Source organism: Lathyrus oleraceus, chromosome 4 (genome assembly GCF_024323335.1).
Source record: "Lathyrus oleraceus cultivar Zhongwan6 chromosome 4, CAAS_Psat_ZW6_1.0, whole genome shotgun sequence".
Lineage (NCBI taxonomy): Eukaryota > Viridiplantae > Streptophyta > Magnoliopsida > Fabales > Fabaceae > Lathyrus > Lathyrus oleraceus.
Window position 1 is genome coordinate 52,199,122 of NC_066582.1, and position 25,996 is coordinate 52,225,117.

The 25,996-nt window shown below is 35.8% G+C and overlaps 3 protein-coding genes and 1 long non-coding RNA gene across 5 annotated transcripts; 2 read left to right on the forward strand and 2 right to left on the reverse strand.

Annotated features, from left to right (window-relative positions):
• Window positions 1–475: 475 nt before the first annotated feature.
• LOC127135974 (uncharacterized) lies at window positions 476–2,049 on the reverse strand. Its single transcript, XM_051062590.1, has 3 exons — window positions 1,983–2,049; window positions 1,648–1,908; window positions 476–1,573 (listed from the first exon to the last, which is right to left on the reverse strand). Exons 2-3 carry the CDS (start codon window positions 1,774–1,776, stop codon window positions 476–478), a joined length of 1,227 nt encoding a protein of 408 aa, XP_050918547.1. The 5' UTR covers window positions 1,777–1,908; window positions 1,983–2,049.
• A 5,088-nt stretch (window positions 2,050–7,137) lies between these two features.
• LOC127073230 (exosome complex component RRP4 homolog) lies at window positions 7,138–10,352 on the reverse strand. The gene is made up of 6 exons (XM_051014363.1): window positions 9,936–10,352; window positions 9,817–9,862; window positions 9,580–9,669; window positions 8,320–8,385; window positions 8,160–8,225; window positions 7,138–7,985 (listed from the first exon to the last, which is right to left on the reverse strand). The coding sequence occupies exons 1-6, from the start codon at window positions 10,190–10,192 to the stop codon at window positions 7,548–7,550; spliced, it is 963 nt and encodes a 320-aa protein (XP_050870320.1). The 5' UTR covers window positions 10,193–10,352; the 3' UTR covers window positions 7,138–7,547.
• A 2,854-nt stretch (window positions 10,353–13,206) lies between these two features.
• On the forward strand, window positions 13,207–22,047 carry LOC127073231 (AMSH-like ubiquitin thioesterase 3). The gene is made up of 14 exons (XM_051014364.1): window positions 13,207–13,539; window positions 14,182–14,246; window positions 14,538–14,613; window positions 14,721–14,921; window positions 15,202–15,290; window positions 16,064–16,169; window positions 16,534–16,580; window positions 16,943–17,264; window positions 17,406–17,495; window positions 17,592–17,654; window positions 19,334–19,408; window positions 20,241–20,303; window positions 20,626–20,678; window positions 21,641–22,047. Exons 1-14 carry the CDS (start codon window positions 13,441–13,443, stop codon window positions 21,819–21,821), a joined length of 1,530 nt encoding a protein of 509 aa, XP_050870321.1. The 5' UTR covers window positions 13,207–13,440; the 3' UTR covers window positions 21,822–22,047.
• A 1,058-nt stretch (window positions 22,048–23,105) lies between these two features.
• Window positions 23,106–25,682, forward strand: LOC127073232 (uncharacterized). Of its 2 annotated transcripts, XR_007785702.1 has the most exons (3): window positions 23,175–24,308; window positions 24,389–25,183; window positions 25,317–25,682. It is a non-coding gene; the product is annotated as an uncharacterized LOC127073232 (long non-coding RNA). The 2 variants fall into 2 exon arrangements; XR_007785701.1 differs by having other exon boundaries at window positions 23,106–25,183.
• Window positions 25,683–25,996: the final 314 nt, after the last annotated feature.

Here is a 25,996-nt window from a genome sequence, read left to right on the forward strand (position 1 = left end):
CCCATCAGATACATATTGGAGCATGATGATGGACGAACTAGTTGACTTAGACGAAGAAAGGTTGCGCGCGCTAGACCTAATAAGAAGACAAAAGAGGAGAGTCGAAAGATTTTACAACAAGAAAGTAAGATCCAAGACCTTCTTAATAGGTGATCTTGTGTGGAAAGTAATCCTTCCTATGGATCGAAAAGATAAATTAATGGGAAAGTGGTCTCCTAAATGGGAAGGACCTTTCCAGGTTTTGAGAACATTCTCAAACGGCGCATATGAAATAGAAGAAATAGAGAAGGATAAGAGAATCCTAAGAATAAATGGCAAGTATTTGAAAAAATATAAGCCTACATTGCAGGAAATAAAAATAGTAACAGAATAAGTGCAAAACATAATTGTGATAAGATGGGCCAAATAAAAATGGCATTCAAAAGTTATTACAAAGAAAGCCTCACAGGGCTGAGAGTTGCTAAAATAAATTCGACTAAAAATTTAAATTGGCAAAAGTATCCTTCAAAGTGGTAAACTTCTGCCTCTGGAGTTGGAGTCGATGATCACAAAGACTTTTGTGAGTAGAGAGAGTCTCAATCTCCTGACTAAGTTGATGGGCTTTCTCTGCATGTCGAATACCCACCCTCAATTCTTCGTCAATCTCGCTCTGTTCGGGTTGCTGAATGGATGCCTTACGTTTCTCCTCTTGAGAGATTTTTTCTTGAAGTGCTGCTATCTGTGTTTTCCATTTTTGAATATTGTCATTGCAAGCAGCAACTTCTTCGACGTACGTTTCAGAAAGCTTTTGCAATTTTGAAACTTTGTCAGTCGAAGTCGAAACGGCATCCCATTCAGCAGTTTGAGTTTCAGACTTGGAGGAGATTTGAGCGGTAAGATCCCTTTGACGATGGAGATCCGCAGTGGCCAAGTCAATGAGAGTCATCAACTCCATCACAAAACTTCCAATCTCAGCAGAAGTTTCCAAAACATTCACTTGCTTCAAGAGTTTCTTAAGACTAAGTTGAGCAAGGGAATTCTCTTCTAAGACTTTAAACAAATCGACATCAAGAATTTTCGTTTTGATCTTGGTCAGAAGGCTGCCAAGTGATGGTGCTTCAGAAGTCGCCCCAGAAGTGGTCGAACTACTCTGAGAAGAATCCTGGAAATTGAAACGGGTGCTAAGCATGGCTTTCAGATACTCCAAAGGTCTTTGCACTTTGAGATTTTCAAGCTCCTCGCGAGAGAAACTGGTCGAACCAGTTGATTTGCTACTCCCTTGGACCCGGTCAGGAGCAGGTGGAGTGCTTCGCGTCGAAGTATGCTCGACCTCTGTTCGTTTCGACTGATTGTCCCCATCTCTGGCAGCTTCATCTTCAGGAGTATCTTCGACCACAACCTCCATTTCAATATCATCACCCTGAGGTGCAGCATGTAATCCTGGATGAGGAGGAGACTCGTCTTCAGAGGCTTCACCCACAGTGGTGTCGAACTCTCCTACGGTTTGCATATCATGGTCACTTGCGGAGACATCTGCCTCTGGGGCTATTTCCTCCAGAATTTTCTCAGGCGTTTTTTCGACAACCACTTGTTCCTGAAAATAAATTCTAAGATTTAGAAGGAAAGGCGTAGGAAAGGTAAAACATATGCTGTCGAAATAAAAATTACCTCAGGAATTTCAGTATTAAAACTGGACTTCCCACTCCCCATATCTTTCGACTGAGGCTTGGCAGAGGAAGCACTGGCAGGATCCTTCCTGGTTGGGTTAGCAATGGACCTTTGGGAAGAGACCTTCATGAGTTTCTTTTTCTTCTGAGGGGGAGGGATTAACTCTGGAGATTCATCACCACACTCTTCATTAGGGACTTTATCCTCTTCTTTCTCCTCTTCATTCTTTTTCTTTTGGATTGTTGGGGGTTTTCGACTTACCTAGTCATACAGGCCAAAGCCAGTTAGTTCCAAATAATGGAAGGAAAATAATAAGAAGAGAAAAAGTTTTGCACCTTTGTCGAAGGCTTTTTAGCAGTACTGGGCGACGCTTCGACAGCAGCTTTCTTAGCAGGGATCTTCACGGCTAAGGAAAGAAATAAAATTCAGAAACAAATATAAGAGATACATGATAAGACAGTTAGAATAACAGAAAGAAAAATCATATTTTTTCTGTGAACACCTTCAAGAATGGTATCTTCCACGCGAACGTGTTCTATTCCAATATGAAGGTGTCCTGGATATTCGCCCAGATGATACTTAGTCGGAACCACACGCTCAGCAGGTTTTTGATACTTTTGACGAAGAATTTTCATAAAATCCCCACAAAGGAACCAGTCTGGAAGTGGAAAACCAAACGCCACCCCAAAGTCAGCAGTTGGCAAGGGAGGAAACTTTGGTGGATGACAATTGAAAGCAAGGTCATAGCGCGCCTCTGGTGAAAGATTGGAAGGCAATGACAGTTTTTTAAACTTCTCTGTCAATTTGCGTTTTAATTCAGCCGCTGCTTCACATATGGTTCGACTAAGATCATCAGGTCTATACGCAGTTTCAAAATACTTTTGAAATTTCTGTATTTCCTTAATATGTCGTTGAATACCTTTTTTGGTCCGATCCTGCACAAAAGCGAAAGCATTTGTCAAATGCGTGGCAAAAGCAGCTACGTCGAAAAATTTGTTGGAATAATAATCCTTCCACCATTCATCAAACTCAGGAGTGCATAAGAATGATGGTCGAAAAATAACTGGTCGAATGTCGAGAGAAGCATCAGCTAGTTTCTTCGACAGTTCTTTGCCTTCGTCTTCAGTGTGAAGGGAGTTATAAAAAATGATGGACCCCTTTTTGGGGAATATAGGTTGAGGTTTGATTTGGATTAGACCAAACTGTCTAGAAACAAGGTTGGGTTGATAAACTATCAAAGCAACCTGATTTTTTGTGGTGTTACGATAAGAAAAAAGGAGCCTAGGGGTCAAGAATGATTCCCAAACATTCAGAAATGTATTTTCATCCTTTTGCATCTCCAGAGGCAGTTGTTGGGTAAACCACTTAGGTCCAATCTTTCTATCAGCAAAAGGTGCCATGGTCGAAGTAAATTGATACCTTTTAGCAAACATCATAACATAGCTTTTAAAAGCTTGTCGAAGGCTGATTCCTTCGTCAGTTGGCGTTAGTAGCACTAATCTTGGCCATTCGACAGTCCTATCGCTTACTTCTTCTTCATCTATTTCTGGTGCTACAGGCAGATTGGCTTCAAAGGTGGCATTGAGCCATAGTTGCAAGAGCCAAAAAGGTCCTGACAAGTTGATTTTCCCTTGGGTTTTGGTGTTCTTTAAGAAATGTACGCTCTCGCTCAAAGATTCATAGAGATTCGCCAGAATCATTTCGCTCAAACATAGTTTCGTGCCTGCATGAAGCTGATTGGCTATGGTGATAAATCTCTTGGCAACTTGAAGGGAGCGAGAACAGAACACATATTTGGACAGCCATAATGTCAAAAAGGCTATATGTTCGACATCTAAAACTTCAGTGGTACTCTTATCATGGTAATAGGACATGAATAAGGAGTAGGGTGCAAGGCTAGTCTCGAAGGCAATGGTATCTTCACTTAAGACAGTAGGGTCGAAATCTATACCATTGGGGTGAAGACCAACAATGGCTGCTGCGTCGAAAAGAGTAGGCGTAACCATCCCACAAGGAAGGTGGAAGGTGTTGTAAGTACTATCCCAAAAGTAGAGAGAAGCCAAAAGCATATTTGGACAGATATTGGGTCCTACTCTTGACAACTGGATAAGGTCGAAAATGCCTACTTCTTTCCAAAAAGACCCTTTAACTTTTTCGATTTTATCTAACCAAGATATGTAGTCACAAGGATCTTTCGACCATGGGCAGGTTCTAAATATCCTGGGAAAATTCAAATAGGCTAAGTCCAACTCTCCAACATCTGTCGAACTTGATGAATCTTTCTGTTCTACAACTTTCTCTTTAGGCTGAGGTTTTCTTCCAGCGCCTATGGGTTTTGTGTGAAAGTAAGATGGAAAAAACTCTCTTAAACGCTCTGGTTTAATCTCTGGGTTTGGAAGGGGACCTAACATAGCGTGATAATTTCCAGAAATAAGAACAGGGATTAGTACCTGAGATTTATAAATGCAGTCTTTTTCCTTTTCGTTTGGAGGTTCCGGAACATACTGTTGATTTCCAATGGTCATTGGCCCTTTTAAATCATGCGCAGGAGGAAAAGATGAGTCTTGTTTCTTCTTGGAGTGTTTACTGCTTGAGGGTTTTTGAGGCGCCATTGCTGAAACAACTGAAGGAGATTTCTCAGAAAATGTGAAAAGCTTGAGAAATGGGTATGAAATAAGGAAATCTGAAACGTGAAAGGGTTTAAAGAAAAGGTTTATGGGTATTTATAGGAAGAAGATGTTGAAAAGTTTTAGATGGTAATGGTGTTAGTGGGACACGTGGCCATCTCTGATGGGAATAATGAAGAGTTGGAAGTTGAAAAGAAACCATGACGTGAGGAAATGATGGAAGTGAACTCTGAACGTGGGCTAGACGTGACATTTTGGAGAAAGTGTAATGATGAATCTGCATTGGAAATTGAGATTATCAGAATTACATTTAATGAGGTTTAAGTGACATGGCATCAAAACGCTGATTGACAACAAATGACTGTTTCTCCCAGAACGAACAGTCGAAACGTCTTTGCTGGGGGGCAATTTGTATACGTGCGTTTTCGACGCCATGAGATTTGGTGTAAGAAATGATGTTTTCGACAAATGATGACATGGGTTGAAACGATTTGATTAGTATGGTTCGACACTTCGACCAGAAGGAGGTTTCGTCATTTCGACAAAGATATTTGCACCTAGGAAAAGCACTTTCGACAAGACACGGAAGACATTGCAGTATGTTGATAATTCGACAAAAGCCTGAAGGAAGACGTCACTTCGACTTAAAAGTAAATTTGAATTTAAAAGGTTGTGACGTTTGGCAGAAGACGCGTGGAAGCATCTGGCGAAAGGAGGAGAGCCATGTGTCATAGTTTTAGGATTTAGTCGTTAATGACAGTTATGTTATTTGTGTATATATATAGGGTAGTTATTATCTAAAAAAAGTGTGAAGAATTACTATATACAAAATTCCTGAAAACACTCAAAGTACCCGTGTGAGAGAAAAGAGTCATATTTGGAAAATGTATGTGTAAACAAACACCAATTCCTTCAAAGTTTATTTTATAAAGTTTAAGTCTTTACAAATCTCTTTTATGCTTTCCAGTCATTTATCTTTCTGCACTTTATACTTTTCGACACTTTACATTTCATCAGTTAATTTCTGCCATTTACGTTATCTTGTTAAATTTACCTCTACTTAACATCTTAATCAACATATTTCGACGTAAAACACTTAGAGAACAGAAATGAAAGATATGAAAGTGATTTTAGACATCTTCGAGACCATCTAGATTTGCACATGTCCTAGGATTTGTGTGGTTGATCCTGCAAGTGACCCAATTCTACACGTTTTGGTAAACCAGAGGTTGTTCGCCAAATTTCACAGCGAACAGCTGCTATGCGAAGTTTTTATTTAACTTCCATGTGTGTGAGTGTGCTGCCACTCTGAGTGTATTAGCTAGTAGTATTCCGCTGCCATGAACTCTGTTATGGGGATCAAAGTGTTTTAGCCAAAAATTTGCCAAAGGGGGAGTTTGTAGGTGTTTAATTGGCTGCATTATATGGTAAAACACTAATGTCTTGACTGATGTCATGACATGTATATGTGACTACATTGTAGTTACTGCAGGACTAGCTAACACAGGATTATTGAATGCTGTGACATTCATACCTGTCAACAGATACTAAGGAACAGAAGTTCTGTTAGAACTTAGTATTCATTTGCAGTCTGGTTATCAAGGAAGAACCAGACCTGGCATAAGGCCTACTGACTGAATGTCAAACTGGATGTTGTGACATTCATCATTGACAGCAGCTACTGAAGATTAGGCAGAGTGGTGTTCTGCTATACTTCAGCATAAAACTTAGTTTGTTCTTCAAAAGAATAACAGAACTAACTTAAGGCCAAATGTATAAATGTTAAGTTGGACACTTTGACATTTATTAATGTAAGCTGTTACTGTAGTATGGTCATTTTGATCATGTACAGGTCAGCAAATTGTACAGTCTGTTTTCTGGAAAAACAGACTCAGCATATGGACCTTGATGTCAAGCTGAATGTCGTGACATTCGTGCCTGACAGCATATGCTAAATTGTAGGTTGTTCAGTTTTCTGTTTCAGCTTTTTCTCAGGCTATTCTTTAGGGATTCAACAGCTGAGAGAAAATCCAGGAAATCAACAACCAAGCTACATTCAATGAACCTAACAAATAGCCTATTTGTTAGCAACCTAAATGTTGAATTTGAGGGAACTTGTGTGACCTAAAATTCAGGAAAATACAGGTGCAAAAGCCCAGGTGCTGCAATATAAAAAGGAAGGCATTCCTTCATTCAGTCTCGGGGATTTTAAAGCGTGAAGAGTCAGTGTGTCCATCATACTTCACTGCTGTATTTTGTGAGTCTTGTATTAGACGTATCTTGTAAGCCAAGCCATTATCAAGTAGATGATTGCTTTGGCATAGGGTGTTCATTGAGTTGTAAGTGTTGTGTCACTCAAAGCTTTTAAGCGTGAGTGTTGTGTATCTTGATTTAAGCTGTGAAGCATAATCAAGAGTTGTTTTTGAAGTGTGACTTCAAAGTGTCTTTAATATCACTGAGGTGATTGAGGGGGGAGTGAGTAGGAACTCTGATCTTAGGTTAAGATTGAAATTGCATTGGGTAGGGATTAAGTGATAAGTTGTAAACGAGTGAGTTTAGCTTTGAATTGATACTACTAATAGTGGATTTCCTCCCTGGCTTGGTAGCCCCCAGATGTAGGTCATGTTGGACTGAACTGGGTGAACAATTACTTGTGTTATTTACTGCACTTACTGTTAAGTTCTGCATAATCCCTGTCTGTGCAGAATTGGATGTCATAACAACCAGTGTGACATCCAAAGTCTGATAACTAGAATTTCATTCGTAAAAAAAAATTGTTTTGGAAAACCCAATTCAAACCCCTCTTTCTTGTGTTTTTCACAACTTCACTTTGAAGGTAAATATGATGGAGAGAGACAGCCCATGACAAAAGAGAAGCTATTTTGCAGCATAGTCATTGACAATGTTCACTAAAATAACTTAGACCACTACAATATTCATTGTCTACGTTTCCAATGAAAGAAAAAGTATGAAAAAATCAATACAAGTTTTGCCACAATTCAGTATACAAGAGCAAGATTCACAAAGACAACCTTGAATACAAGATTATGGCATAGAATACACACATAAGCTGGTACATTTCACTCCTGAACATCAACGCGGCGACGACCAATCAGAAAAATAATTCACCCCACATCTCCTATAGGTTCAAGAACTTTAACATAAAAAAAGATCGTCCAACTTTTAGTGTCGCACGACATAGTATAGTCGCAGTTGATAAAAGCTTGCTACAATTAGAATGATTACTTTCCTATTGTTTGCCCCTTTCACAATCTACCGCCTCTTTTTATTTGAGCTTCTCCTTTCGGCCTCTTTTTCAGCGACGAGAACACAGAACTCGGAACCAAGCATGTCGTGTATATCAATATTTGCAGAAAGGCTTAGATCAATAACTCCCTTGATGATTTCCAATGTTATAATGAATCCTAAAGTGGATAATACTCTAACAGCATTAGCAGCCCTGCATATGTATTTTCTAGTCTCCAGTGACGTATAGTTTTTCTCTTGTTCTTCAAGACTTAAAACTTGTGGATCAGATTGGTTCACTTGATCTTCTATCATGTCATCTCTAGCTTCAACATGTTCCCCAACCCATATGAATCCATTACAACCCAGTATTAGATCAATACCATAATCCTCTAGATGATGGAAATGTTGTTTTTGTCTCTTTACTAAATACGGTGTGACCGTAATCAGTTGACCAGTACTAAGCTGCAATACAACTGAAAGTCATTAGTAACAGTAATAAAAGACTGAAGAGAGTAAATGAAATAAATGATGAGCATTGTAGTTTAATATTCGTATGCAACTGACTCTAATTTTTTTGGGGAAAACAAGCAAATCAATAAAAGAAATATGTCCCCCAAGGTTTTCAAGACTACAAACCTTTCCGTATTTTTTACTTCTTGCTTGAAGGTGTAGGCCATCATGTTGAAAACCACGAACTTCGGCCTATGGAAATGCACATAATTTAGGATTTAGGATACAAAATAGTTATCTCCTTCATCAAAAGTAAGTAAATTTTAATAAACATGATTGCACTTACACAAATGACATCTGCCTCCTCGAAAATACAGCGCATATTCAACTCATCTAAAGCTGTCCTTCGTCTCTAGCAGTAAAAAGAATAATTCTGAATAAGGGGGTTTCAGTTCAAGCTTAATTGGAAAGAAATTTAACAATGTGAAATGTATACACTAAAAAAAGGGGTCTTACTAACTTGTACCCTAATGGCATACGTCAAGGAATACATTAGAGCTTTTATATGAGAAAAGACAACTTTCAAAATTTAAAAGAATTGAATGTCCGCCTTTTAAGAGAATATTTCTATATTCAGTTCTTTAAAAAGGCACAAGTTAGCATTTGCTTTATCAATGGTGTCTGAACCAAGACCTCAATCAATTAGATCTATTAGTTTCTTTGAAATTTAAGACTTTAAATATCATTTCTTTCAAAATAAACACCTAAACCAATTTACTAACTTTACGAAGTCAGACATTGATAAACATCAAATATTGACACAAACAAAATAAACAATTCAAGTCATAAATAATACTTGCTGTTCAACCAACATATCAGTCTAGACTACAACAGAAGCCGGATGATCAACATTAACAACAGGGAACTTTCCCCTGCAACTAAAAGCTTCCCAAAATCTCAAAATCCGTCCCAATGAACTACTCTCATGTTTCACCGTTGCAAAATATCGTATAATCAATTAACTAGTAATCCAATTCTTTAAATGATATACTCATTATGAACCGCTTATACTTGTTACTATTTTACAGGCTAAACTACAACTACTAAATAGATAACTGCCTCTTGTTGATCCGTTCTTCCACTCTATAATATTAGGAATCAGGATGAAGCAACCTATATTAATAGGTAGGATTCATAATCTATGGAGATAAATCACAAAAAACTGTTTGGCCTAAGTCAGAGTACATAATAGACAGCGTTAAGACGCTTTAGTATGCATAATTCCAAGAAAGAATTCATATCTACCTAAGCAACAAGACTCATGCCTATCAAAAACACAATCCCCTTAACACACATCAATAATTCCAATTCTATCACATTTGACCAAAATAAGTTAAATAGTCATCTACGCACTAAACTACTTTTTTTCTTTTATAAGAACTAACTATAAAATTTCTTGAACAATGAATACAAAAGACATTCAAAATATTACTCCAAAAAGCACATAAATGACCCTAAAATTTTGAGAGAGAAAATTGTGCTTGCCAATTTCCATACAGATAAAAGAACTAACAAAGATATCTCAATAAAGGGAGTTCTAAAATACCTGTACACCATCAGGCATATTCATAGCAGAAAGCATGAGATAAGCATTTTGACTGTAATTAATATCCAATCTCCAACGCTTCTGAGCAACCTACACAAACCAAAACAATCACTAAAATACCGAGACCAAAACATTGACAATGCAAATCTAGGAACTCCCCGAACACAATACCGGTACTGACACAGCTATGAAAAATGAATAAATCAAATGAAATCACATGTGTCGGAACAAGCATACCTCAACAACACGCCCAATAACAATGTCACCAACCTCTGGTTTGTACCTAAGATACAGTAACTATATTCCATTAACAAATCAAAACATTGAATAAAGTGAGAGTGAAGAAGGAAGATTACCTTGAGCGCAATGCACGGACATAAACAAGCTTGTTAACACGCTCGACAACTCCACAGAGAGTGGCAACAACTTCTCCGTCTAGATCGGCGGTTCCATGTCCCTTGAGTACACCGTCTTCGTGGTTGACGGGAATGGAATCTGCTATGGTCACGGAAGCATCAGAATTCACCTTGGAAGATAGAGATTCCAATTGTTCTAAAGCTTTATGTAGACGGAGCTTTTGAGTTTGACTCAACTGTAACTGAATCCCTCTCATCTTTATCTTTCTCACAAATCAGATAGTAACGAATGAGATAAGAAAACCCTAGATAAGCCCTACAGACCGGCGGCGGACGGGGTTATTAGGCTGCCTTAGGGCTTCCGTTCTAAGGAGTTCGGACGGTATGGTGTGGTATGTTTAATTGTTAAGAAAAGATAATAAAATAGGGGGAAAATGCCAATGAAGAAATAAAAATAAAAATTAAAATAAAAGTTTAGAATGGCAAAAATAATAAAAGTGTGTTATAGATATAAATGGTGACTATTATTAGAATCATTGAATTTTTTTTAATATAAAATATAAATTAATAATAGATTTGAAAGAAAAATGAAAAAATAATGAAATACAAAAAATAACGAATCAGTGCATATAATTTCTTTTGTATTTGGTACGGCGCATTTGTTTTCAAAATTTAACAAAAATAAATAAAATTATTTAATTAAAAGAATTTTTTAATTTTAAAAGAATTAATAAATTAATGTTTATATTTTTTCTATATATAAAAATATTTTAATCAATAATATATTTTTTCTATACATAAATATTATGTTATTTTGACATTATTTATAAAAATATTTGAATCAATAATAAATTTATTTTAATATATAACAATAACATTGTTTAAAAATATTTGAACTAAAATATATTTTTTTACCTATATAAAAACATTCGGATCAATAATAAAATTTAAACAGTAAATTGATAGATTTATTTGGATTTCTCATAAATATTTAATACATAATAAAAACATATTGAATGCTATTTATACCTAATAAAACTTTCTTTTAGATAGTTTAGAAAAATAGTAGATAAAATTTTATTATTTAATATTTTAATCAGTAATTTCATTTTTTTTTGTTTCATAGAAAAAAACAAAATTTATTAAAATTTTAAATAAATATAATTGTCCTAATTAGCTATCAAAACTTTGAAATTTAGTTTGGAAGTTCAAATATTTATATTGACTCATTTAAAGAAAAAATGTGAACAAAAATTATTGTTTTAATTTCATGGTTTAAAGATGATAAATTATGATTGAGTCGAAATTTGTTTTCTATAGTTCATCAACATTATCAAAAATATTAATAACAATATTAATCTTAAATTGACAAATAAAAATAGATATTAAATTTGATAATGAAATATTGAAACCCACATTTTTTTTCAAATATATAAATTGTCATTTAAAAATATTTATATCAAAAATAAACTTTATTCAATTATAAAAATAAGTTTATATCCTTGAGGTGATGATACACATTGCTCCGATGTGGTGGTAAGGGTTGCCGTGTATCGTTAACATTTTAATACATAAGTAATTTATGAATAGTTGAAAATGAAGTGAAAATTTGAATGAAGAAATCATATTTATAGGGACTTAAAATGAGTATTTATAAGATAGTTTGGATTGAGTTATGACTAGTTTGGAACATTAAAGGATTTAACTTGCTACCCCAGTCATACCTGACATCCCCATATTTTCATAATTCTGAAAAATGCCTTTACTATTATTTACCGATCAACATTTATTTTTCTTCAAAATATTTCACTTTTACTAATATCCCAAAATCGAAAACTTTAATAGTGTAAACGAAATTTTTGATACGCATTTTTTCACATTTTTAAAAAATCTCGCATTTTTATCGGACTTTTGTAAATTTCTAGAGAAAAAATACTAGAAATTTCAAAAATTCTGGTATTTTCCTGAAAAATCTTAAACCCGTACCGGAAATTATTGAAATTTTCGAAAAACTAAAAAAAAAGTTTTTGTTTTTCAATTTTTTTTTTTTTTGAAATACTGGAAGCAAAACTTAAAGATAGTTAAAGTTAAAACCTCAAATAATAGAGAATGATTAACATTGATAGTAAAACCTTGCAATTCTTTATCATAGTTAGGTCAAAGTTAGAAGCGGAACTTGAACATAATTAGCATAACATTAGACAAATAAATATAAATTAAAACATGATAGTATGAAGCATTCAGGACATTAACTTTTTCATTCATGTATAATTTACCATAGACTGCAATAGAATAGTTTACAAAATGTATATGAAACATATAAATAATGAAAAAAAAATACATTAGCTTTGATAAAAATCACCAACAAGAGCAAACAATCTCTACAAAAGAGAATTGTGAAAGACCCTAAATATAGACTGATATATTGAAGTATTCTCTTCAAAATTGATGAACATAGTAGCATTGGCAATGAAGCATGAACATAATATCATTGGCGAAACTTCATTGACGATGAAAATGTGAATGATATCGTTTACGAAACCATGAAAACACAAATATTAAGAGGTTCAATGTAATAACTGGAAATAGTAGAAATACAAAAAAGTCGAGAAAGATTGACATATATATAAACCTTGCAATAGAGGAAGTTGGAGAATCGATTGAAGTTTTGTTGGCAACTGATTATGTGAAGAGACAATACACAGATCAATGTTATAATAACCACGACAATGCGAATAGACGCGAATATGAGATTTGATGGGAGAGATTGGGAAAGACAAATGTGTATGAAATACAAAGGAAATGAAAACGGGCTTGTGTTGGGAGAGAGAGAAAAAGTTTGAAAAATTTACCAGGAATGACCACATGTAGTTAATTAGATGTTTACTTGTTTACTATTATAACCTTTTGTTGTGAAAAAGTTGAATCTTTTAAAGACAATATTGGGAGATGATATCTATCCATTTGTAATGGATTGATAGTTAATATATTTTACATAATCATTAAATTTTTAATAATATTTACAATTAAATTTAATTAATATGCATCAACAATATAAATATATTTTGCATAATCATTAAATTTTTATAAATATTTAACTTTTGTTTTAATTACATTTAAACTTACATCTAAAACATCATCTAACCATGAATGATTATGATGCCTATCTTCTAAAACTTTTTGGGTGCATAATATTTAATCTCTTTACAATTACCCAATTAATCTCTTCTATGGGATGTTTACACACTATTGCCTCATTATGTCGTGTATATCGGACGTAAAATAACAAAAGAATGAAAAGTATAAAAAGAACAGAAGAATAAAATCAGTTCTCTCCCCCTTTTTTGAAACGACGAGTTTAACAACTTAGCTCACACGTCTTCGATCCTTCCTACTTCCTTGTTGCTATCTTCAACTCCAAAAACGGTGCTCCTGAATTTCAGAAACACAAAATTTTCGATAATCAATTAGAATTTTTCGGCACTGGCATTCCTTTCCGAAGAAGATGACGATCGACTTAGATTCGATCACTCGCAAAGTCGATGTTGATAATCGCATTCCTCTCCGCTATTATTATCGGATTGCCGATAACCTCCTCAAGCAGGTACTTCTCCTCCTTCTCTTTCGATTTCAATCGATTATTCCTCAATTACGTTAGGGCTTTGCGAAATTAGTCTCAATTTCCATTAGAACCTTTTTGTTCACTTTCGACGAGAATTCGATTGTAATTTCTACCGAATTCATGCTATTTATGAATTATGATCACTTTAACGTGTTTGTTCTAGCCATAGTTTAACCGGTTAAGTATCTTTTAGTCCTATGAAATTTAATTTTGTTGTTTTTAGTCTTTAAATCTATTTAAGAAACTAAAATCACACAGTTTTGTAACGTGTTCGATTGAAAGTTTTTTTAAGGACTAAAAATTTGAGTTAATTATAGGGACTATAATCCACGGCTATGCGATTGTGGACACAATTCAATAGGATGATTTTTGTGAGATTGTAATTTGTTCATCATCTAGCTTGTCACAGCACCACAGTTACAAATGAATATAAAACATGTATGTTATATGGAGTTTGAACTGAGAATGATGTATGAATGCTGTGGCTTGAATTTGGTGGTTTATACGAGTTTTTGTGTGGAATTACTTGAACTTTGTTACTCCTGTGTTATTGTTTCTTTTTTGTTTTACTTCATTCCTTCTAGGTGAGTTCAATTGAATGATTAATCTTGTTCTTGTCAACAGGCACGTGTTTACAGGGAGGAGAATAATATAGTTGACTTGTACATCATACTCCTTAGATTTATAAGGTAAAATTTTAACTGTTTATGGATTTTCTTTTAACTCACAAGTTTGGAGTTAAATTAAGCAGTGTTGTCAAATAGTAGCCTAGCCGCTATTGCATAGCATGATATAATTTGAACAAGTTGTTGTTGCTCTGTGATACACTATCTAGTACAAAATGTTGTCAAATAACGGTTGTAGGGGCGCCATAGTAATGTTAGCAAAGAGGAATTTGAACAAACTGCTATTTTATGCTATCTGCGATTGACAACATTGAAATTATATATGACGTTTCCATATTTTATTATCTTTTCAAGTTTGGTTTCCGAGACGATACCATATCATCGAGATTACCAAGCTTCACTTGCTAATGAAAGATCAGCATTTAAGAGGGTAAGAAGCTGTTTTGCCAATTTTTATGGTAGATGTCCATGTGTTTATTTCTATTTTGTTAATTTAATATTTTTATATTTTCTTATGCCATATTTTTTCTTTTACAGAGATCACTACATGTATTGGATGAGCTTGAGTCCTTGAAGCCTGAATTTAAACGCCGGTTGGACAAATTGAATAAACCACGTGTACAAGCTCCATTGCCCGAAAAAAATGGGTTCAATACGGCTTTGCAGAGTCCAGCATATTCAAGTTTGGAATGGTCAGCTGTCGATAAAAGACATGACTCGAGCATGGATTTCAAACAGGTGAGGACCATGTGCTATTTTTTATAATAATAATTGTCAGGAAACTGAAAGTGCTCAACCTATTTTGATCTGTTCCATGGTGCCTGATCTAGATACAACTTGAAGGGCTTGAAAATTTTAAAATGTTATGGGCTCTACTTTTAAATTTTTTTACAATCAATTCAATGTACATTTGTGAAGGAGTTGTATGAAGATTTCATACTTTTTTGCTATGATGTGCTTGCACATGGTTTATACCTTTTACCAATATAAACTTTTCTTTCCCCTGACATATTTGCAGTCTGCTGGAGTGGGCTCACAATCTTCATGGAAACCTAACAATACCTTATCTTCAATTTCCATGCCTATTGACAAGCAGTTTCAAAAATTGTAAGTATTCCTGCCTAACATTCTATAACTCACATGAGGCCTGTAAGTAAGTTATTTTTTTTTGTTATGAGTGGTTTCTTTGGGGTTTTGGCGATTCTAGGAGATAAATTTATGATGGTCAATTAGTAAGGGTGGCAAAATGGGCCAACCTGTCCTGTTTTGCCCCACAATAACCTGTCTAGAATGGGGTGGGGCAGGTTAAATTTCGATGGTGGGTTGAGCGTATCAGTGGGGTGGCAAAACGGGCTGGGGCCGCCTGCTTAGCCCGTCATGGGTTGGCCCAAAAAAATTATCTTAAAAGTAAAATATCCTAATTAGTTATATAGAAAGGAATATGACGGGTCTACCTGCCCTGTTTCCTACGGTTTATACGGGCAGGTCAACACAAATTGAAGGGTTGAAAATTTCAATCCACCCCGCCAAAAACTGGCAGGTTAACCGAGCCAACTCGACGAATTCAACCCATTTGGACACCCCTACAAATTATGGATTGGGTTGTGATTGTCTGTGCTCATTCTTTTGACTTCTGTTTTTGTTCTCAACCAAATTTTCTTGTCACTTAGATGTCCAAGCGGATTTCATGTTGCCGGGTTAGCATTTGTTCATTCAGCACATATTTATTGTATAATGCTTCTTTGCTCTCATTAGCATATATGGTCTTATTATCCCGGAATTTGAGGAGGTTCTGTCTTGAACATTCAGATATATTTCAAAAGAAAAAATGCTGATGTGTTGTAGGAGAACATATAATAATTGTTCTCTGGACTTTGCAGATCTCTGAGTCTACCCCCACCAAATAAGGAGACCTTGTCAAGACACTCATTTTTAGGTCCAAGTGGTCTTCGGGCACAATGGCTCGGACCTAGTGCAGAAATAAAGGTAAAATTAAAGTGCGGGTTTGTTATATTGAGTGACCATGAATAATCTATATTTTTGATGTAATTTGTTGCAACAATGAAGTTTTAGAAGAGAGATATGAAAACCTACCCAAGTAGATAATCTAAGATACTCTGAATTACTGTAAAGATGCAATGAAGTTTTTCATAGTTCTAAACAATGCTAATGATAGGAGTATTATGGGATTTTGGGTATTATGGGGTGCCCAAGTCCCACATCTAGTAGTGTGGGATACTCTTTGGCGGAGTACTTATGTGTCCTGGTCTTTCTCCTTTGATAACTAACTTTTAAGGAAATATTCCCCAAGTGCTTGGATACTTATCACCTCATATTTGGTGCTGTGCAGGTTCAATATCCAAGCAGTAATGATCTTACTCATGCCAAAGATTCAAGGTTTGACTCGTTTATTTTAATTTGAACTTGAAGTTTTTTTTTTCCTTTTTTTTTTCATATATCAATTTCATATATTAATGCTGTGAAAATTGCACAAGTTTTACATTCTCAATCTTTTGGATCATGGGGTCTATTTCTCTGTCCATTACAAAGAGCACTTTAAGCAAAACCTGTTCTGTTCTTTTCACATTTGTTTTTAATATGTTCTTTCTCATTGTAACATAATCTGAAAAACAAACTGATTTTGGGAATATGTTGAAATCTTAAGATCAGATTTTGTTCAAAGGTGTTTTGTTCAGCTTTGTTACTCTAAAATATAACTGCCCGCACACACACACTTACTGTTGTGTTCATGCTGATAGCGCTGTAAAGTATGATCTTGATGGCATTAAAGATGGTGATCAAGGACCACTTACATCCACAATGGATTCAATTCTCTCCTTGGATGATGGAAGGTGGTCTCATCCTACTGTTGAGTCCTGTTCTCCTGTTGTAACTGAACCATGGGAGGACTCCTTCCAGTTGCTCAACATCAAGCAACCTATGCCTCCTCCTGTTCTTGCTCAGGTTCACCCAGAACGTGCTTCTATTCCTCCTTCAAAAGTTGCAGATCCAAGGCCAGGACCTGCAAAATCTTCTCATGATTCTGGACATGGTCCCACTACATATCAACACCTACACATTGTAAGCCTAATTTAGTTTTCTCCTAGAAGTGTGCACCATATGTCTTGGACTCTTTTGGCGATTCATTGGAACTTTTTCTTATTTGTGTTTGGTTCATTTAGTTCTTATATTGTGTAAATTATAATTTTACTGTGTTTGCAGCCTGTAAAAATGATGGAAGATTTTCTGAGACTGGCTTCAGCAAACACGCGAAATAATTTAGAGACTTGTGGTGTTCTTGCAGGATCTCTGGTAAGAGCAGTCGTAATTTTGTGTACCTCTAGATTCAAGAAAATTCTTGGTGCTAGTTTTAACAGTTATTTGTGCTTGCGATTTGGGTGGCTCTAGAAAAACAGGGTTTTTCAGATCACAACACTTATAATCCCAAAGCAGGAAGCAACTTCGGACTCGGTAAGAAGATGATCATATTTAAGTGCTTGTGGTACAGTTTTCTGTTTTAAGTAAGTATATATATGCCATTATACTATCTGTCTCAGAGGATGCAAAACACTAAGTAACCTATAATTTATTGATGAACAAAGCAAATTGGAAGAGAATAAAAGAAAAATATGATAGAATGAAGTCTACCAGCCCAAGCCAACATGTTTCCCTCACCAGAGACAGAATTCTATGACATCTTCTCTCCTTTATATAACTAACTCAGCACATGTCATTCACCCCCACTACCCCATAACCTTTTTTGCCATCTTCACACCTTGGGCTCATTATCCGCATTTGGCATCAGACTACCCAATTCTTCCTCTTGATCCTTATCATATTCCAACATTAAAGACCGCGTTTATCAGCTTTGAGGTTATGCTGATCACATGTTGTGATTTGAGAATTGTGCATAAATAAGAACTATTGATACTGGTGATGAGTTTCTTAACATTTTAGTGAAAATGCTGTTTCAACTTTCAACCTCCATCAGTACTGTAAGTTTGAAAAACTCACGTCTATTTTTAAACACAACGGTTCTTTAGTCAATTTTAACAGAGTCATCCTTGGGAATTCCACTGATTGTGATAAACCCCCTGCTACTGAGGTGTATAGGAGAAAGGATAGAATGGAAGACAGTTGATCAGCTCACAGCTATTGGAGCTGTTGGATGGAGAATATTCAAGCCAATGACAGTGTTACAGACCGCCTATATGACAGTGGAAAATAAGTGGCTAGCCGGTTTTAGTCGGGGGTATATGTGAAGAGAAGGGAGGGCTTTAGTGCAGGAGGAAGCATACGCTCAAAGTTCTGTAGTGTTTTTATCATGTTGTCACAACCCAAAAACTCAAGCTATGTAAACCTAGCGTACTAATGCTAATATTCAAAACCATAAACTTAATAGAATAGTTATCACAAATAGCTATGCCAAAACATAAACATTTGATAATAAATAGATGGCACCAGCCAAAAGTTTCAAAATACACCATACACAAGTTTAGTAAGTGTTATACTACTACATCCCAAAATGAATCCAACACTAGCCTCCTTATGTCTGCATAATGTACATACTCCAAAATAACATCAAGGGCCACAGGCCACCAAATCAAAGAAGCCTACTTAAAAATGATGATACTGAAAATATTTGAAATTGCCAACTCCAACCCTAAACTTCAATAAGCACCACCAACTTAACTCACGGGAGAAACTGATGGACAGGGATTTAAAGTTTCGCCAATATCTCAATTAATGCTTGAGGTGTAGAGAAATTGGAGCAAGTTGGGGACATTATAAGTAGACCCTGTGGATGTAAAAGGATGCAGAAAAAAGGGAAAGAGTGAAATGTGTGAGAAGCTTTGTTTGCTTTTGTTTTCTTCATTTTTTACCCTAAGTGATGCAGCGCATTTCATCTATTTTGTTTTTAAGCAAGTGATTTTTCAATGGTTCTAGCTGTGACTGGGATTTATTTTGATTTTATAATCAAATATCTGGATTTATATTAGACACATTGGATGACACATATTAATATGAAGTACACATCAAAATTCAAAGGATTGAAATTTAAATATGGTTGATTGATGCTTTTTTCTTCTACCCTGCAATGTTATTTTTCCATTAAGCAGTAGGGCATCTAAATTGACTTTATTGTTCAGTGTCAAACGTTGGATGAAGGAGAAATATTTGAAGTTCAAGACGGCTTGTCGCTTTTTCCTTTAGGTTGGATACATGTAAGTCTCCTTTGTCTTTGGCTATTATATGTAATTATATTCGAGAGTTACTTGTATTTTTATCCTGTATGGTGGCAGCAAAAAACTTATCATGTATTATTGATTTTTCTTCTTCTGTACTGTCCTACTACAAGGCTTCTGTGTGCTGATTAACTAGTATATGAAATTTACTCTGAAATTTGTATCACTTTTGTTGCTCATATTTATGAAGTAGTTACTCAGTAAGGATCATTTCTTAATAACTAGTTTCTCTTTGTAGTCCTGATACATACAAATAATTGAGCCACTTACACTACAATAATTCATTATCAAAGAATTTACTTTTTGATAGAGTGATATCAATCTGAGTAGTATTACACAAATAAAAGGCCAGATTTTTGACAAAATTTAAGGGTTCTTTAGCTTTAACTCTAACTCATCAACCATGTTAAATCATTCTGTTTCTGTTTCTCGAAAGCAGACAAGGTGAAAAACCAACGGATCAGTTGTAGTAAGAAGGAACAGGATGAATCCTTTTCATTCCTTTGTCCTTAAAAGTTCCCTCTCTTTCTGTTTTATAGTTTCCATTGCCTTTAGGTACTTTATCTTTATTTTAAAGATGATACTTTCTGCCTTGCTATGTGTGAAATAATTACTACCAAAGTAACCATAAGCCTTAACATGCTGATTTTGATGGTTGAATGCATAAATTGTTTTTACTCCGTCAATGCACAATTGGATATAGATTACCTTTTGTTTCAACTACACCTTTTGTGTTTATTTTATCCACACTTTTAGTGCAAAGCTTTAAATGTCAGTACTAATTTTACTTATTTTATCTTTTGATTTCAAGACACACCCGTCTCAGACCTGTTTCATGTCATCTGTGGATCTGCACACGCATTATGCGTATCAGGTAATAAATGGCACTATATTTATTTATTTATTTATAACTATGGCAGTATGGCTTAGGTAGTTGGTGTAGTGTAGCCATCTATTTATAACTGGCTCAAGCAAGAAAATATTGCATTATGTATATTTGAATTTTTAATGTAATTTATGGAGCAAGGCCTACTATTTTGACATCTAATATTTTATTAAAAACAATAAGACAATAAGCCATATTTTCCAAAATTTAAAGTTCCTGTAACATTTGATCAGCAACTACATGCGACATTTCTGTATTTCATTTTGATGTATTTAACTGAAAGGTTGCATATTTTGTGGTTTCATTTTAGATCATGTTACCGGAGGCAATTGCAATAGTCATGGCTCCAACAGATACATCAAGGTAACTTTTTCTCTGGCATTCATGAATTATAGCATTACAGATCAAGCAAGGAACATCTACAATAACCCTGATCACAATCCGAGCTTTGGCTTCTCTTCACACCGATATTTTGTCCAATTGTATGCTTATAGTCTACATTCACGCACCACGAATAGGACGCATTCTACTTTGATTAATCTTGATGGTAAAAGGTTGATAGTTATTTAGGTGAATCCAAGGGAAGTACGGTTTGAAAAGTTGCAAAAATCAGACCTCATTTGCTACTGTCTGAAGTCCCTAACATCTCCGCCCTCCGACCTCAGCCAACCTAGCCAAACCATTTGCCATTATCTACTGTTTTTTGCTTGTGTTTATTCTCACCCCTTTTCTTGCTTACATCTTCTCTTTCTTTCTTTCTCTGTTTTCTTTTCTCGTCACACAGCCTCTCACTTTTGTTTCTCACTCTGTCTCACTTTTTTTCTCTTTCTATCTGTTTGCTCTACACCTTTCTCAGTAGTCAGAGAGAGCATCATTTTCCGATTGCTTATTAGTTATTAAAGGCATGGAACCTTTTCTTTGCAAAATTTGTTGACTACAAGTTTGAGTGCGAGAAATATAAGGCCTTCATCCCGTAACAAACGGCACATCCACAAACTGTGGATCCTTAATAAATATCTTGCATTGCATGTATATTAACTGGTTCGGTAACGTTTTCATCACGCAAATTAAAAAATATCTTTGCCAATGCCATGTAAAAGCTAATAACCAACCTTTGGAAATGAGGAGTATAGTGCTAATTCAATATGGATATACTATTTAAAGGTTATTTATTTAAAAAGGAGTTATTATTACATTGATTTGTTTTACTTTTTTTATTATTTTTGATGCATGATTTGTTTTACTTTATTATTATTTTTGATACATGATTTGTTTTACTTTCTGTCACTAACTAGAAGAACTCTGCATTTATGTGGTTGTTGCAGTCCACATGGAATATTTCATCTGTCTGATCCAGGCGGCGTGTCTGTAATTCGTAACTGTCAACAACGTGGATTTCATCCCCATGAAGAGCCTTTAGATGGAAGTCCAATATATGAGCACTGCTCTCATGTCTATATGAATGCTAACATGAAGTTTGATGTTATTGACCTTCGAGAGAAATGATGAATTGGGCTCTCCAAAGAATTTCTCTTCTCAAATTTTACTAGTACAAGGATCTACCCCGTTTTCTACCGGATTCTTTTGTATTTATGAATTATGATAGAGGATACTGATCACCAGACCATGATTTTGTACTGTACTAGCAAAGCTGTGAAAAGATAGTTGTATAAATCTAGCAATATATAATACACGGTGAAGAAATGAGATGCTTAAAATAACTTGAATATGATATACGTACGGTAATACAACACTTCTGCATTGTACAGAAAACCACACCATGATCCATGAATGTTATATGCCTCGACAGAAATACTTAGGGTTTGGGGCTCTGATTCTGCTGCACTGTTGTAGCTTTGTTGTTTAGAATATTTTCAGTCTCTGCTCATCAAATTATTTAGAGAAACTATAGGTTCAAGGTATCCTAGAGACAACCTTATAATTTATAAAAACAATATCTCAATATAATATTCAAACTACTGTGGCTAATGCCTTCAGTTAAAATAAGAATGTCAGATTTTCAGATAAAATAAGAATGTCAGATTTCATTGTAAATTTGCAATAGTTGACACATTCATCTTCAAAACGAATTTGAATCTCCTGCGGTTAGAAATCACACCCTGCAGTTAATGTATTTTGTGGCTTATTTATGTGATTACGTCTCACAGTTTTTTTTTCTCTTTCTCCAACCCATCTTTTCTTCATTTACACTAAATGCGGATCCTCTAAATGCAGATCCTGCAGTCTGACGGCAGATAATCCAGATCCAAAACTACCCATGAAATACCTACTCACTCTTCTGCATGCATCAAACAATTAGTTGCAGATTTAGAAAACTTGAGATTAGGGGTCAAACTTTGTGTTAGTAATTTAAAAAAAAAGTTCAATTTATTTACTGTTTTGGTATTTTAATTCTTGTATAGTAGTATAATGATTAGAAGATGATGTTACAAGTTTGAATATGTGTTCATGCAATTATATTGTATTGTTTAGGAATCAGAAATGGCTAGAGTAAACTGAAACTCTTGAACTGATTGTGTTGATCTCCATTATGACGTTGTAGGGTGGACCTACATGAATAACACTCCAACACCTAAGTCAGTTTAAGATTTAAGATGAGTATAATGAAAAATGGAGATCAGAGAATGTACTTTTTTTTTTGTGTGAAAACACTTTATACCATGAGTCAAGTGGAGTAGATTTGAGATGAATTAGGCCTTAGTTATTTGGGCATTTGACTTACCCAAAACAGTTTCCTCCAAGACTTTGCGGGGTACTGAGAGAGCCGAAGAAGCCTTTAGCGATTTTGGCAAACCTTCAATATGTTGTCTAGTGTGAGCTAGAACTGAAACGCTTGGAGTCAATTGAAAAAGCAGTGGGGAACATAAGCATTAAGTGCTTTGTTATCACCTAAATGTTTCACTATCTACTTTCAATGAGTCATCCTAGTTATGCAGGTGATCAAAAAATGATTCCCCTACTTAAGGTACTCAAGTACCTCCAGCTCTTCGTTTAGCTTGACGGGGCGGTGCATTCACATCGGTTGGATATGCGCCTCATCTTTGATCTGATCAGTTGATTTCTAGCTAACTTTTTATAAAAGACAAGTTTTGCCTTCAAAACCTCTTTTCGTCCTTCTGCCACTCTTTGTTTAGCTCCCTTTTTATGGGTTTGGTCATCGACTCTTTTGCTCCAGCCTATGAACTTTGTAGATCGCTCTAGCGGCGCCAATCATAGAAGTCGAGTCATGGGTACACCCCGAATACTTAGAGACACATTATTCTAACAAACACAAGGAAAATGTGGCAGCAACTTCCTTTGAGGTGGGGTCCCCTACTGTATGAGTCATCTCACTGATGCTTGATGATAAATAGGTGTGTGATGAGTTTGAGGGGTGCTTCATTCCCTTATACTACTGCATTTTTCACAAGCCGGATGTTCGTCTTCTATCGACTTCCTTCGAGAAAGAAGTATTAGACCACGTTTACATCCCTCCCTCAGAACTTCATCCGTGTGCTTAGGGCTTCGTGAGGGCTTTCGAATACTGGCATGAGTATTAAGGGGTTATGAATTCGATCTCCACAACGTCTTCTTCCACCTCTTCAAAGTTAATTCTATCTCCCGCGGAGACGACGAGTATGAACTTGTTTTTCTACGTCACTTAGAAAATAAAGTTTTTCAGGTTTACAAGAAGATCTAGAAGTATTTCAAAAATAAATATTTCTTGGCTACTCCCGCTCCCATCTTGGCCACAATGAGTTATGCATTGTTCCCACCCCTTTCGCGGAATCAATCTTTTGCATCGAACGAAGGAGGCGATTCTGGTCTCCAGACCATTTCTCCAGGAAAGCATTAGATTAATCCATCTTGTACAACGCTCTTACTGATGCGGAGTAGGCTATGAAAGATATGTTGCTTTCCATCTTTGATTTTGAGATACATTGTCGAGTTATTGTTGAGGAAAGATTTGTTGAGGAGAGGATAATTTTTTTGGTACCTTCTTTATTTTATTTTGTTTGTGGTTTGTGACCTCACATTACTTCTTGTTGGCTGATTATATTTCTCTTTCTCAGATGACCTCAAAGAGAAAAATTCCTCAGCCATCAAGGTTACGCCTACGTAGATGCTCGAGTCTCTTTCGTCATGCTGACATATTTGGATAATTGGAGTAAGAAGAACCACACACGACCTGCTAAAATGGATTGGGGAAATGTGACCATCCTGGGAAGTCTTGCAAAGACAAAGAGGTCAAAAGATTCTGGGTCTGCTCCGAGCATCCACCCGGGAGACATTCCTCTCTACTTCCCCCTGTGTTGATTGTTCGCTTTCCTTGAATTGCGGAAGAGATAAATGACTATGTGTTTTCTGAGGTTTACACAAAAATTCCCAAGCTTTCTGCAGTCGACAAATCGAACATGTTGACAAAATCAACCTACTAGGTGTTTCGGGTGGCTTCATTCCTGAATAAGCTTGCAGCCAAGCATAAGGAACTTATGTTTCCCGGTGCCTCTTCCAAAGGGGTCAAGGATTCTAAGGCACATTAACCTCTGGAAGAGGCGAAAGTTTCCACTTTTGAAAGGGACTGCTCAAGGTTGCGTAGTCGTTTGGATGAAGCTTAGGATTTAGGGTTTAGGGTTTGCATAGTCGTTTGGATGAAGCTCAAGGTTGCTCAAGGTTACATAGTTGTTTGGATGAAGTTGGGGGTTCTCTAGGAAGAGCGGACAAATTTAAGTAACCAACTGCAAGATCTCTCAAATGATGACTTGAAAGAAGATGTCTTTCACAATCTCTTGCCCCAGTTGGAGTCTCTTGTGCCTGATATCCGGGTTTTCCATGAATCTTTCTCCTTTGTTTGATATTGGCTCATTGTAAGCTATTTTTTTAATGTATTAATTAATATTTTATTTACCGCTTATTTGTTGTGCTTGCTTGCTTTATGCATTTGTTTGCATGTTGTATTTAGAATTTGATGTATTAATGTATTGTTTGTATTCCCCACAGGGAGCTCGGAACTGGCGATACCGACGAGATGCGATCATATCTATATACAACGCCCGACATCGCAGAAGACCCTTCCCTGACCAAAGGTAGGATCCCCGTCCCTTCCTCCTAGGTATGACTCGGATCGAGGTGGACGTCTCCAGACTCCACCGCCTAACACCCTTGGATTGGCTAGATCCAAAGGGCTTGCGCCAGCTACGCGAAATGCGTTTAAGCCGTATCAGATGTGCAAAAACATGTGTAGTCTGTATCGAGCACGCATAAGTACGTGTAATCTTTGTCTATGCAAAAATGTGTGTAATCTTTGTATATGCAGAAATGCGTGTATTCTTTGTCTACACATAAATGTGTATAATCTTTGCTTCCTCTTTGGGGTCATAAAGAGAGATAAATAGAAAAGAATGCAATAGAGGAAAAATAACAGACAAGTACTTACATTCATAATGAAGTGAGTTTATTATATTGAAGTATGGAAATGAACCGATAAAAAAAATATTTAACTATAATATCACTTTAGTTTGGCGGCGTTCCACGTCCTCGGTACGTATTCTCCTTCGAAGGATTCTAAGAAGTATGCTCCCCTTTCGATGTTGGCCTGCACACGGTAGGATCCTTCGCAATTTGCTACTATTTTTCCATCTCGGGAATTATTCCCTCCCATATCAGCTCTCCAAAGCACC